A 14,809-nucleotide genomic window follows, 5' to 3' on the forward strand; every position below is an offset into this window, starting at 1 on the left:
GCTAGGTAATGAAGGTTCGAAACAAGACCGTTGAAATTTTGGCGTGACTCGCGCGAAGAAAGAGGAAGGGAACACAAGATGGACGCCCTACCTTACTGTTGTGGACACTATGAAAGGACTAATGTTATGTGATTAACATGGTCTGATGGGATATGTAGTTTTTCTCAGTAATTGTGTCTGATATAATGTTCTTAATCCCTGTGTTTGGGATATATGAATACGTTTTTGGAGTCAGTGCTTTTTTGGGCTGCTGTAAGTTTTGATTGTAATAAATAGCGAAGAAGGAAAAGCATAATCCTCACCTCTGTGTCCTTAATAGAATTGAAACTTACCGTTACTAAGCTAGGCAAATTCCGATTCTAGTGGCTCTGCGAGCTAGCTAATGCGAAAATATAGGCTGACATATTCGGTGGGGGTTTACAGAGTCAGCTTGCCACCAAACCCACAGTATATGTTATCCTTAAACAGCGTAGGTCCTGCATGAAAGGGTACTATCGGAACTACATTACAAAGTAAGATGGGTAGAGGAGAGGTGTGTTGTGTGAAATTTAAGATGCTGCATGAGCCACTAGTTAGGCACACATTTGTGTTTCAAGTGGGCACGAACTTTGAACATGGAAAAACAGAGTGCCCCCACAACAAGAGCTTTGTGATCTATCTTGAAGATCCATAGAAAAGATGAATTCCTGCTTAATCTTTTAAGAGCTTATTTACTCCAGGTAAGAGTGTCAGAATGTTTAGAAACCATAAAGGACTATGCTTACATGCTGTCAGGACTCCACTTGAAATACTACTTGCTGGTGGCATCTGTTTTGATCTATAGGTGATAAATTATAATACTTCCACGGTTAACTCAGTGTTCAATCCACTGGTTGACCGTAAAGTGAATATCATTACACTGAGTAATAGTAATATCTGTTATTTGCACTACGTCGAAACTGCAGCAGTCGTTTGAGAAGCGCAACATAAGTAATATTAAGTGTGGGTACGTGGTGGGATGAACTTCTACTTCTCTCCCTAATTACTGGGCTGCAAGTGCGATTGCTAGTGAGGTGAAGTTTTGCCCTGCCAGAATGGTTGGGTGATGTAGTGTGCTCCATTCCTACAGCCTCAGTGGTAGCTGAAGCCAGACTGTATACTCATTTAGATAGAAAGGTGTTCCATATGCATTTATCAAGTGAAAAGAGGGCATCAGAAGGAAAGTTTCAAAGCCGATACGCTTCGATGAAATCTGAAGGAATAATTTAGTGAAATTAGAAGCTGTAGGAGTACCGGTACGGTTTCATCCAAAGTATAATTTATGTCAGTCAGTTTAGCTAAGATGACCACCTCTCTAAGGTAACAGCAAAAGACTAACCGGGTCATTTATACACTGGTAGACAGTCATCTATTTAAAGCATGACCAGGACAGAGATCCACCTAGTCCAGGATTCGACTGGCATAGCCAACAGAGGCTGCTCTAATTTTACCACAATGCTTTCCTGACTTTAAATATGGCAGGGGAACAGAAAGATAAGAAGTATGGCCGATTTATGGCAATACCCCCATTCTGCCAAATTCAACGAGGCCCTTAGTCTAGAATACCTGTTAGGACAACACTGAACACTGAAAATCTTGCAGAACAAATGCATGTCGACTCAAAAGAAAGAAAATGTAAAGACGCCACACTTAGTGCCTGGCACAGAAAAGCTTTTGTTTCAATGTAGAACGTTTCAACATGTTATTTCTCTGTTGAGACTCCCTAAGGGGAGCGGTTATAGACAGATGTTGATCTATTCTCATTGATCCTACAGATTGGACACTCTTCGAGGTCCAATGAGGCAAGAGTGCATCAGGCGTTCCTTCTAACTGTATGCAGGTCGAAGGTCCTAAGAATTCTGGCCGCTTTGATTGATTTGATTGGAATTTTTCGTAAAATATTATTTCCATTCTATAATAGTGATGTGCCAAGAAAAGGCTGCAAAGCTGACCACAGGTATTTCCATTGCTTTCAAAATGAGACCTCAAGCATTCCCTCTTTTGGTCACTCCACTGTCAATTAATATGCCCTTATTGTATTGATGAAATATCTAATAAACATTTTTAAAATGAAAAAAAAAATATTTAACAATATTTTACAATTACAATTTTTTGATTGCAGGTGAATCTCTTTATTATACAACAGCGGTAACTGAAGATACTCTGACAAATACAAGGATGTTAGTGTTATAATGCCCAGAGTGCAACAACTAGCGACTGCATTGGAATGCACCATATCAGAATGTGCCTAACTCCACCCAAAGAAATATGACATTGTATTTTTGCATCATATCATTAGCGATCTACATTTAAATCTTTATATAGAGTGATGAAACGATATATATAAGATATGGTTTTTTGAAGTAATGATAGCACAGGAAGCGGCAAGAGAAAACACGGAGTAACCAGTTTTCTACAGTATTTTCTTGTTAGGTTGAAGTATCTCCAAGTACAAATGGCTTAGGCCGTGCAGCAAGTAAATAAAAATCCTTGCTCAAGAGGTGTCATTAGCTTGCGTTCAGATGTTTCATTCTAGTAGGATGTTGAAGGAAGCAAAGAGATGGTGACAAAAGAAATTCATTTTAGAGAAGAGACTCTATCGCAGAAAGAACTCTTCCAGAAGAGGACTGAATAGTAAATTGTGGCAGAGTTGACCAATACCCAGCGGCTGAATGATCACAACTTGTTTGATCTGATGTTCTGAAAGTGTCTACTTCATCATTGTACATTATCCGCAACTGTATAATAGTCCTAAAGAGTTATGTAACCATGTCCTCCCATTCCTTCTTCTCAAATAATAGTTGCAGTTTTCCGAATAAGTCAAACTGCATGTCTTTTAGCCGAATGACCTATAAAAGTACAATTTGTGCATTCTGAAATCAATAACACCAAATGCCACCACCTAACATAAGGATACATCATCCTCCCAACAAGAGACCCATTTGTAGGGCTCTGACATGCTTGTAGAGGTAGAGAAACTCCAGGCAGTTCACGGTTGAGACTGCATTGGGATAAGTAAATTATGTGGTTTATGAAAATGGCCTTGTATTTCCTTCGGAGGAGTATGGGCTGGCAAATTTGGAAGTCTAGAAATACCTACAAGTAAGACACACCCTGCTAGCCCAAATAGCAAAATAAACGGTTATTGAAAAGTCCTCACTAATGGAAGATCGACTCCTCACTGAGCCCTTCCTTAGGGAAACAACCATGACTTTGCAGTCATTACAACGCACTACCTTTACAACGTGGGTGTTAATGTGCAAGCCACAACAACGCAGGCATTACAACGCATGTCACTACAACGCATGTCACTACAACGCATGCCATTCATTACATACCATTACAACGCATGCCATTACAATGCATTACAGGGTAAGTAGTGGATTTTTGTAAAGTTTTAGGGTGGATATGGGTTTGGGGGTACATGGGAATAGTAATTTGTACCCCTACACTATCCAACACTTACCCTACTGTTGCACTCACTGGAGTGGGAATAGTAATTTTACCTCTACACTATCCAAAACTTATCCCACTGTTACTCTAAAAGTATTTTGCATTGTAATGGTATACGTAGTAATGCTATGTGTTGTAATGGAATGCGTTGTAAATGTAGTTTCTACAAATGTGTTGTGATGGCATGCGTTGTAAAATCATGCGTTCTAATGGATGTTGGGATGTAAAAACTGCGTTGTAAAAGCAAATGTTTGTGTCGTAACGTGTCCTATTCCCTCCTTAAGAGGGACATCTGGTTGACAAACAGGAAACTCATTAATAATTCCAATTCCCTAGTGCCAATGAGGATGGACTCCATATCCCTTGTAGATCCTATAGTACCACAGCTGCACCATGAAAGATGGCGAAGGTAGGGACGGACATCTGTGCGAGAGGTTGTGGCCAGAAGGGCACTTTATTCTTTGGTCGTGTCCAGTACTGTTGCCCTTCTGGGAGGAGGGTCGGGCGTTCTTGGGGTGAGTCACTGGTATAAAAGTATACAAATCACCTAGGTTAACCATTCTTAATATTTGGAGTGAGGGGGACCATCAAAACATACAAACATGTTTCTCACCACAAGCCTAATGGTAGTGAAGAGAAACGAAGCCAGGAAATGGGGAGTTGCTTCCCCACAAGACTTGTCCAGTTGGAAGGACGATAAGGATTAGTGGATGCTAGCAGAAAAACAAATCTATTAAGGTAGACAATGCCTGAATAAAGGGACTAAAATATGGCAGTACTAGCAGTATTTCTGGGGGACTTTGTGAACAGTGTAAATATTCATATTCCATGTTGTGGTAATACTAATTGACCCCAGAGACATATGATTATTTAGGTGGCAGACGTGAGAATGTACTTGTGCTCCACGCATGGTGAGATATGTAATACTTTGTTGTCACGAGGGAACCCTGTACTTGCAGCAGTAATTATAATTCCTCTATGTTGAAAATTTATAAAAAGTGCTTAAAGAGACAGCATCCTAGAGGCAGCTAAATAACCTGTCAAAGAGAAAGGGAGGGCAGTAGGCACCACTGCAGCAGCATTGAGTAAGTAAGTTAATATGGTATTTAATTGGAATCAAACATTTACTGTGAATAACCTATACCATTAAGTTGTCAAAAAAACACCAGTGGTAATAAATATCTGAAAACAAAGTAAAACAGATAGTGTCCTCAGAATCGCATACTAAAAAAACTGGACAGTGTGAAAGGCATATGTGTGTACTTCGTCAGACTGAGAGACGGTTTAGGGCTCCGGTCGGCGTTTTGCTTGCCTCCCCAGCGCGACTTTGGTAGCGCCATCTTGGGGGTATTCTGACACCAGCGCTCTAGTGCTAGGGCAATTACAGCCCCTCGCACTATAAATTCTAGGTGTCTGCTAGTGCTCTTCTTGATACACATTGCCGCTCCCTTGCCTCACCGGGAGTTAGGCTGCATACCTAGCACATTTGTCACACTTCCTCTGATTCTAGCACCCAAATCGTCGGAACGAAAGAAAATTATTTTAATTGCTTTTAAAAATCTTGTAATTACCTTGGGCAGTTCGTGCATTCAGTGATTTATAATTGTGTGTACTTCGTCAGACTGAGAGCCGATTTAGGGCTCCGGTCGGCGTTTTGCTTGCCTCCCCAGCGCGACTTTGGAAGCGCCATCTTGGGGGTATTCTGACACCAGCGCTCTAGTGCTAGGGCGATTACAGCCCCTCGAGCTTCATAAAATGGCAGTACTCTCCCGGCCGCGCAGCGGGCGTGCCGATGGCAAGCCGGTCTGGGCCCGTCCGGGCCAGTACGGACCTAGGGCCAGACACGCTGCTCGACTCAGGCCACTTAGTGAAGAAATATGCTAAGGAGGAGCTCCTCCGTATGAAACAAGTTAATCCTCGACACTGTCCTCATGAAGTCATGTCAGATGAATTATTTTCACTTGTGAACTTTGCCAACATAGGGCCACACCATCACACGGGGAGCTTTTGCTAGGGACCCGCTTTCTCTGGCATTAGTCAACTGTAGATCTCAGCCTAAACACTCGATCCAGATCCACCAAGCAATCCTTGACAATAATTTTGATATTATGTTTCTTACTGAAACATGGCTGTCGGATACCTCTGAATTCGACATTGTCAATGCCCTCCCGGATGGCTATCTTATTCAGTGTCTCCATAGACCGCAAGGGATAGGGGGCGGTCTGGCGATTATCTACAGGGAGAAATTTACTTGTAGGGTTGACAAGGGCCTCATACTTGATTCTGAAAGCCTGCACTTTAGGATACAACTCTCCCCAAACAGCTCTCTCTCGGGTATGCTTGTCTACCGCCCGCCTGGGGCAATAAAACAATTCACAAGCTCCCTCCTGGAGACTGTGCTGGCGCTGGCAGCCTCCTCTTCCAATTTCCTGCTGCTCGGAGACCTGAATCTGCACTTTGATAGGCAGGAGGACAAAGTAGCCTCAGATCTTAGACTGGAATTGAAGGCAGGCAATCTTATACTGCATAACTCCGATCCTACCCATGTTAAGGGCCATCTGTTGGACCCAGTGTTTTCTAATATTCCTCAACTTCGGCCCTTACCCTCCCTCCCCCTCCCCTGGTCGGATCACTTTTTGGTCCCTTTTGAGCTTTACTTTGCCACTGACCCTAGTCCCTCACCTCCCATGTCTTCATTTACCTCCTCAAGGCTATGGTCCCAACTGTCAACGAATGACCTTGCCTCGGTACTTGAACTTTCGACCACCCCTCCTAAGAGTGACCCCCTAGAGGCCGATGCCAATTTTCATGACTGGCTATGCGGCGCGCTTGACGCCGTTCTCCCCATGAAAATGGAGAAGAAGAAAAACGGCGGCCCCAAATCCTCATGGTATACTCCTGAATTAAGAACTTTGAGAAAAAAATGCAAAAAGCTGGAGCGTGAATGGCGGAAGAACTGGGCGGTAAATTCCAAATCAGACTACCGGGAAGCCATGAGAGCTTATAAAGCGGCTCGCAATCTGACTAAAGCCACCTTCCTTGAGGAAAGAATTAAAACTTCCTCCAACTCCTCTAGAGAGACGTATAAGATCGTCAAAGAACTGCTTAAAGTCCATACCCCATCGGTGCCACCAGATGGGTGCAAAGATAAATGCAACCAACTAGCCCACTATTTTGACACCAAGATTAGTAACATCCTGGCTAGTCTGCCCCAGAGTACCCATAATTGGGACACTGCTGTACCTGACACTACGCCTGATAGGATCATGTTCAACAGCTTTACACCTATCTCGAGGGAAATTTTCTGTGCCGAATTAGCGGCCCTCAAGAGTGGCTCTCCCACCGACCCCATGCCAATTCACATTCTCAAGCGGTTCACCAACACCATCGCCGGTCCCGCAATCAGGGTATAGTACCACCTAGTTGAAAGAAGGCAATGGTTAAGGCACTAGTAAAGAAGCCGGGCCTTGATCCCGCAGATTTGTCAAACTATCGTCCTATCTCACTTCTGCCAGGTCTCAGTAAGATTGCTGAGAAACATGCTAACCGGCAACTATCACTCTACCTGGAGTCAAATGACCTCTTGCGTCGTACGCAAACTGGTTTCCGGCCGGGTCAGGGAACTGACTCAGCCTTGATTGCCATGGTGGAGCAAGCCAGATGCATCCTGGATTCAGGAGGATCCGCTGCTGTGGTCCTCCTGGATCTAAGTGCTGCATTTGACACGGTGGATCATGGGATCCTGATCCACCGTTTGGCCAAGATAGGAGTGAGGGACGTAGCACTCAAATGGTTTACATCCTTCTTGAGTGGGCGGGAATACCAGGTCTGTGAAGGCAACATCAGATCTTTGCCTATGCCCCTTCAGTGTGGAGTTCCGCAGGGCTCATCATTGAGCCCTACGCTTTTTAACATTTATATGGCCCCACTGGAGGAGGTGGTTTCACCCTTCGGGGTGAAAATAGTGACCTACGCAGACGACACCCAACTGATCGTCTCACTGTCGCTCCTAGAAAGCCATGGGGAAAAGTTTGCCTCCTGTCTCTCTGGCATCATGTCTTGGATGTCAGACTCTCGCCTCAAACTTAATGGCACCAAGACGGAGCTGATGCTCCTGGGCAACATGTACACCTCGCTCCCAAAACCTATGTGGCCCCCCTGCCTGGGTGCCCCCTATGACCCAAAGGACGCTATAAAAAGCTTGGGGGTCTGGCTGGAACCGGATTTGTCAATGGGAACACAGGCCAAGAGAGTTGCAGGGACTTGTTATGGCTTGCTCCGGTCAGTGCGGAAAATTCTTCCGCTCCTTCCACCCAACTCAAGGAAGCTCCTGGTGCAGGGCCTGATCCTTTCTAGGCTCGATTATAGTAACGCTCTATTTCTTGCTGCACCAGAATCGACCCTCAACACGCTTCAGAGAGCGCAGAACGCAGCCACCAGGTTACTCACCGGAATTCCAAAAAGAGCCTCGGCCAAACCCGCCCTTAAGGCCCTTCACTGGTTGCCGATTCGGGCAAGAGTGAAGTTTAAATGCCTGTGTATAGTGTTCAGATCACTTCAGGGCTCGGGCCCTCCCATCTTGAAGGACCTGATTCGCCCTTACAAGCCGCCAAGCTCTCTTCGCTCTGAACACAGTAATTTGGTGGCAATTCCTAGAGCGAAGAAAGCAAAGTCCGGCGGCCGTCGGTTCTCCATAAACGCCGGGCAGTTGTGGAATGCCCTCCCTGTTGAGCTCCGCAAGGAACCCAGCCTTGGGAAATTCCGCAAGGCCTTGAAAACCCACCTCTTCCCTCTTGACACCTAATTCTCCGGTGCACACGGCTGTGGTTATGTGTTTCATTTTAGCGCTGGGACGCTCCAGGGCAGCCATGCGCTCTATAAATACTTTTTTCATTTCATTTCATAAAGGAAATGGCAGAGTCCTTTTTGCCTTCTCAACAAATGAGATCACTAGTGTGGCTATAATGTGACCTTTTTAATTGAAGTGGTGATGAAAATAAGACTGTAGAGACTCATTTATGCACTGCAGCCCCATATGAAAAGTGGATGCCCAATTTTACCAACTGTGAACTCTCCTAAACCTTCAGCCTGCTGTAAGAGAACTAATGCCCTCACCTGCTCCTCTTCATCCTCCGTCTGAGATTTTACCAGCTCCAATAGGCGGCAGGCTGTTAGTCCACCAGTGGAGTCAACAAACAGCACGCTCTGTTTCAGGCTGTGCGCCGCAGTAATGGCCACACTAAGACACACCTGAGTAAATAGGAAAAGTATTGATCACGACAAAGTCTAAATAAAGTCTGCAGATGACTTACACAATAGTACAGTCATTTATTGAACTTAGGTTCACTTGCATTCAAGTCTTTTACCCATGAGTTTGTTTATACTACCATTGGGTATTTACCTAGGTGGCCTAACATATCCTGGTATCTGTCATAATTCAATCATACAGGCAGGTTTCTATGAAGCTTCTCTTGCACTCTAGAGTGAAAACCTTGCAGATAAAATTAAATTATTGTAAAACTAAACAATTATTTAAAAGAATGATTCAAAACTGTATTTTTGAATAATTAAATTGTGTAGAGTGGGTTCAGTCCTGCTGGTGAACAAGTGAAAGATACTAGGTATCTCCACAGGCTGAAAGTAGTCTGATTCTCAGCACAGTCCGAGCACCAGCTATGGCTCCACTGTAAAGTCTTTGAAACAGCATACACAAGAAAATAAAATGGGTGCAAAGATGCTGTAAAGTAACTGCACATAAAGGGAATATCAAGGCCCCAACAATTCAGAACAGAGGATAAACAGGAACTAAACTAAGGAGGGGGGTAAAAAGAGGTGGTGCAAAGCAGCCCTGAGGCAATTAGTGGTTTACCCTTTTACTACGGACACTTACCTGAGTCTTACCAGTGCTTGCTGCTCCAGTTAATTCCGTCACCTCCCCAGTGTACAGACCAGAATCCAACAGCTTATCGAGACTAGGAACAGGGTAGTAATATGTGGAAAGATGAGTTAGATTGAAAATGAACGCAAAAATGTGAGCCTTATGCAGCATGAAAAGATTGCTGAATGGCAACATCATTCAGTACGGTCAGCTTTTCCTTATGCAGAAAAATGTTACTTACCTGTAACAACAGCTCTCCAGTCAAAATATAATCTCTAGATTAAAATGCTTAGAACATCCACCACGCTGTCAGGAGGAGCATCTAAGAAAGCATTATAAAATGGGAGGCTTGTGATTACAGATGCAGCATCTTTCTTAAGCCCCATGACATTCAAAGGTCTTAAGGCTGGTTTCAAAATGGCATACCAAAATGGGTCGAATGTGAATGTAGATTTGGTTGCCTGTGAATCTATAGAAGATACTTTCAGCAGCATTTCCTGCAACATCATTGTCCATAGATCCACATTCCCAGAGCACCAATGAACATCCAGAGAAAGGAGCGCTAAAGAGCACTGAACTTTCACTAAAACAGGTTTGAGAATGGTGTGGGAATTCGCACCACAGAGATTTTAAAAGGGGATAATGTTACAGAATGTTTGAAACACTACAACTTTATACACATTTCAGTAAGAGAGAATACATACCTAGCAATGCTGCAGTTGCAGCCTTACATCTTATGGTGAGCACTGGCGGTAACCAAGCAAGGGCAGTTGGCCAACTAGTAACAGTAATGGATGCAGGAAACCATTATTTTGGAGTTCCTTTGTTCAGAAAACATTTCTTTCGACACCAGACCTATAGAATATCTCATCTAGTCCAATTCTTTGGCCTTACTCAAGTAAAAACAAAGGCTGCCTTCAGCATAAAAAAGCAAACACTAGTTAATAGGAACTGTAGAACGTAGAACGAAGACGAAGACAGGCTGACAGTAAATTGCTAAACATCAGGGACAGTTAAAAGCGTTCCACCAAACAACTTCTTCCACTTAAAAATATTACCAATGCAAATGAAGAATCTCACCAACACTTCCAGATGAGGTAATAAAAACAAAATCTGATCCCCAGGCATAAGCGTGTTTATTATACTGTACAATCATATGTTCATTCATCCTGGGCTCCTCACCCTCCGCCTGGGACGACTCCTGGTGGCCTCCCGCCCTGGGCACCGCACCCAAACCGACAGACCATGCACGCAACCTGGGCTTCATCCTGGACTCCTCCCTCTCCATGACCAGGCAAGTCAACAACGTCTCCTCGGCGTGCTTCAACATCCTACGCATGCTACGGAAGATCTTCTGGTGGATCCCCACCGAGACCAGGAAGACCGTCACCCAGGCCCTCGTCACCAGCCGACTGGACTACGGCAACGCCCTCTACGCCGGTACCACCGCCAAGCTCCAGAAGAGACTCCAGCGGATCCAGAACGCCTCAGCCAGACTCATCCTCGACATCCCACGAACCAGCCACATCTCCGGACATCTGAGAGACCTTCACTGGCTCCCCGTCAACAAAAGAATCACCTTCCGCCTCCTCACCCACGCACACAAAGCCCTACACGACCAAGGCCCGAGCTACCTCAACAGCCGAGTCAACTTCTACGCTCCCAAACGCCACCTCCGATCAGCCAACCACGCCCTCGCCGCCGTCCCCCGCATCCGAAGAGCGACTACAGGAGGAAGGTCCTTCTCCTACCTGGCCGCCAAGACCTGGAACTCCCTCCCGACCGACCTGCGCCTGACCCAAGACCACCTCTCCTTCAGGAAGAAGCTGAAGACCAGGCTGTTCGAGCAGTAGCGGACCCCCCCCCCCTCCACCCCCCCCCCCCCCCCCCCCCAGCGCCTTGAGACCCTACGGGTATGTAGCGCGCTTTATAAGTGTCACTGATTGATTGATTCACTTACAACGAGGTCCCCTTTATTGAGTCAGCACATTATTAAGTGAATTATGGACATCTATATTCAAAACCTAAAGAAATGTATGCATTGCTACAACATTCCAGAATTATACTTTCCAACATTCCCCTTGCGATAGGCCATGAATGTAATTTAAAAAACTCTCTAACAAAAATAGTGTAGACAAGAATTAGAAACAATTGATGGGATATACTAACCTAACATTGAATATTTATTATTAGAAAGTTGCCAGTTTTTTGGGGAGTTTTGTAAGTCTTACAGTGGAATGATACTGAGACAAACAGAAGCCACAAGGGAGTTCTTAAGGAGGAAAGCTGAATGATGATAGCACCTACCCTTGCACACAAGCCAGAGGATAAGCCACTAGAAGTCAATAAAAAAAGAAGTAACCTGGTAAACATTTTCACATCTGTGACTAGGCACCCTATTAAAATATAATTTGAGAGATGCACATATTATTTTCTGCAATTCCAAAAACATGTTATTAACTCCGTCCTTGTGTGAAAAGAACAAGTTGCATCATCTGTTGAAATCTTCATGAGGTACCGATGGGTTGAGCCCTTTGATTAGTAGGAGCAGGTAAAGGCATCCTGGTAATTTTGTTTACATAGGCTACTAGATTAAAATTAGTACTGATGGTAAAGCTATAGGAATTGGTGATGTGTGCAGAGATTTTAATTGCTCAAGCCAGACTTGGACATCCAAATTAGAACTATAACTTATATTTGCTTAGGTAGCATACAGCTGACTCCAGTATGAGAAGCCGCTCGGTCGACATACCGCCAGACTTGTAATTGGGCTCTAAGTTTTTATCACTCCTTATTAGATAATTAACCCCTTCGAAGCTCATGACGAGCTCAGCTCGTCATGAGTTACGGCTCTCGTGCGCTCATGACGAGCTGAGCTCGTCATGAATCGCGGGTTTTTAAAAAAGTCAGCGCACAGCGGGAAAACCCGCCACGCATGGTGATAAACAAGATTATTGGGCTATCTCTTTTGGCATGCAGCCTTTTTACCGTACATGCTACTTGCTATGCTCCATTTCCATGTATACACTGCTCGGAACCCCACTGCTGGCAAATGCAAAGAGTCATATTTACTTATGCGTCAGGTTTCCATCAAGACTTGTGCTTATTCAATGGTACTTAGAGTGTCCATGTGGTGTCACAGGCAAGGCAAGAGTTTGTGGAGATTTGTTGGTTGTTAGTAGCTGACAAATGTTTTTGTTCAGAATGTATTATGTCAATAAAGTTGTTTTATTGCATTAACAAGCTGCATGTGAAAAATAAATTATCTGGGGCAGCATGGCGATATAAAAAGGCTTCAAAGCAGTGCTGCAAATCTTGTCAACTGCCATTTGTTGTGTGTAAACAAAGCCATGTTACATTGTTAAAGGTATTACCTGCAGCATCCTTGATGCAGTTTTTGGTTCTGTATTAAGGTCCTCTTGGTTGCTAATCTTAGGCTTTTGATGATTGTGTCTTGAACAGTCTGTGTCAGCACCAGGTTGAACTAACATTCTATTCAAAGGGTCTGAGAATGTGAACAGTACAAAAGTAGTAATCTTTTACGTACTCTTACATGCCTTTGTGAATTGGCACGAAATATCCAAATCTCTATTAGTAAAAGTGTAAAGAAAGTGTAGTCTTTTCTACTTTAACTAACTGTATATGACTATTCCCGTAAGTCTGGTTATTGTATCTCCGTGCACTCTGTTGTATAAATATGGGTTAAAGAAAATTTTTGGGCGCGTTTCCTTGTCGCACTCTGCCTATTAGTGCCTTATGTTGTAAATCCAAACTGTGATAAGGAAATCACTGAAAGGCGCGCTAATTTTACATGAAACCAGCAGGTTTCTCCATAAATTTCGTGATGTTTAATTATCTTTTCAATGAAAAAAATCACATCATTCTTGAGATCATCATGTGTGTTTATTCATTTCAAATGGATATTCCTTTTCAGATGAGTAGAAATTCATTTCATTCATGAATATTTCATTGCATTACTTCATGCCCGCCCAATGCATTTCGGGTAATCCTTCGTCAGGGGCCTAGAAAATGAAAGCATACAGGACCTTAGCGTTCAGCAAACGAACCTTATGTGTAAACATAACTAATTAATATTTACATTCAGTGTATTACATGCCAAGTCTTGGAACATTAATCAACCACATACAAATAATACTGGGCTATCATTCAGGTCGGAAATAGCACAAAGAGCTAGCAGTTTACAAGCATATGTGTATGAAAAGAAATCGTGTACAAGTGAAGGTCCAATAAATGGGCAGTCGAAAAAATAAGCGTGAGGAATTCTGATTCTGCGCTTTAAACTATCGAAGAGGTGTAGTGACGGGCATGCAGGTCCGGAGGCCAAAGTGAAAGAGACCGAGTGAAGGGGAATCGCAACGGGCTTGCCGGGAAGGTAACGCACGGTGCTCGTGGAGTTCCGAACGCGGAACCAGTCGCATTGACTATAGACCAATAAGGTGGCATGTTATAGGTCTGTGATGTAGTCATATGATAACGCGGAAAAGAATATAAACGAACGGGGTTCATAGATAACGAACGAGAAAGTCGTATCTAATATATTTAATGTATTTGGGAGTCAGATTGCGGTAATCCATATGAAAGTAAGTACTAAGTACAATTGACGTTGTGTCATTATACACATCCATTCAGCACAATGAAGGCCTTGAAGCCTTCGAATGGAACTTACTAAGAGAAGAAGAATGTGAAGCCAACAAGATTTTCCTCATTGAACTAATGCATTTCGCGCTATATCATAGCTATTTTGAGTGGAACAATAAATATTTCAATCAATGCAATGGCACTTCAATGGGCTTTGGGGGGGCTCCCTCATAGGCGAATTTGTAGATGTCAAGATTCGAACATGATAACATCTTGAACAACACCAATTGGACAGACCATCTTGTGACATTCAAAAGATATATTAACGATCTGTTTTTGATCTGGAGAGGAGAAAAGGAACAACTGCTAACTAACATCATGGAACTCAATCAACTGAACCCCAGAATTAAATTTACACATACCATACACAAGGAAACCATTTCTTTTTTAGACGTACAAATAACCATCATCAATCACAAACTCCATACCCAAGTCTACAAGAAAGCCACAGACCGAAACTCCAGCTTACTGTTCCAAAGTTTTCATCCTGACACATTAAAAAAACATCTTCCGACATCCCAGTTTATGCGCTTGAAAAGAATCACTTCTGACCAACACATTTTGGATAAAACCATTGAAGATCAACAACAGCAATACCTTGACCGTGGATATCCCAAAGAGATTCTGGAAAAATCAATCATGAAAGTCGCCACTTTTTCTAGAGAGCGACTATTAACACCTAGGCCACAGACCACAGAAAAAAACACAGTGTGTGTCTTAAAATACTCTACAGCAGCCAACAAGATTAAAAAAATCATTAATCACCATTGGGCCTTAATCAAAGATGAACCAGACTTGAGA

At 43.5% G+C, this 14,809-nt stretch overlaps 1 protein-coding gene across 2 annotated transcripts in view; it reads right to left on the reverse strand.

Annotated features, from left to right (window-relative positions):
* RAD51D (RAD51 paralog D) overlaps nucleotides 1-14,809 on the reverse strand; it is a 134,939-nt gene that overhangs the window by 92,141 nt on the left and 27,989 nt on the right. For both annotated transcript variants that reach the window (XM_086954738.1, XM_086954739.1), the window contains exons 5-6: nucleotides 9,362-9,443; nucleotides 8,587-8,721 (exon numbers count right to left, since the gene is read on the reverse strand). In XM_086954738.1, coding sequence (XP_086810864.1) covers nucleotides 8,587-8,721; nucleotides 9,362-9,443 — 217 coding nt within the window. The remainder of the gene's footprint in view (nucleotides 1-8,586; nucleotides 8,722-9,361; nucleotides 9,444-14,809) is intronic.

The sequence above is a fragment of the Lissotriton vulgaris genome, chromosome 2_1 (assembly GCF_964263255.1).
Source record: "Lissotriton vulgaris chromosome 2_1, aLisVul1.2, whole genome shotgun sequence".
Lineage (NCBI taxonomy): Eukaryota > Metazoa > Chordata > Amphibia > Caudata > Salamandridae > Lissotriton > Lissotriton vulgaris.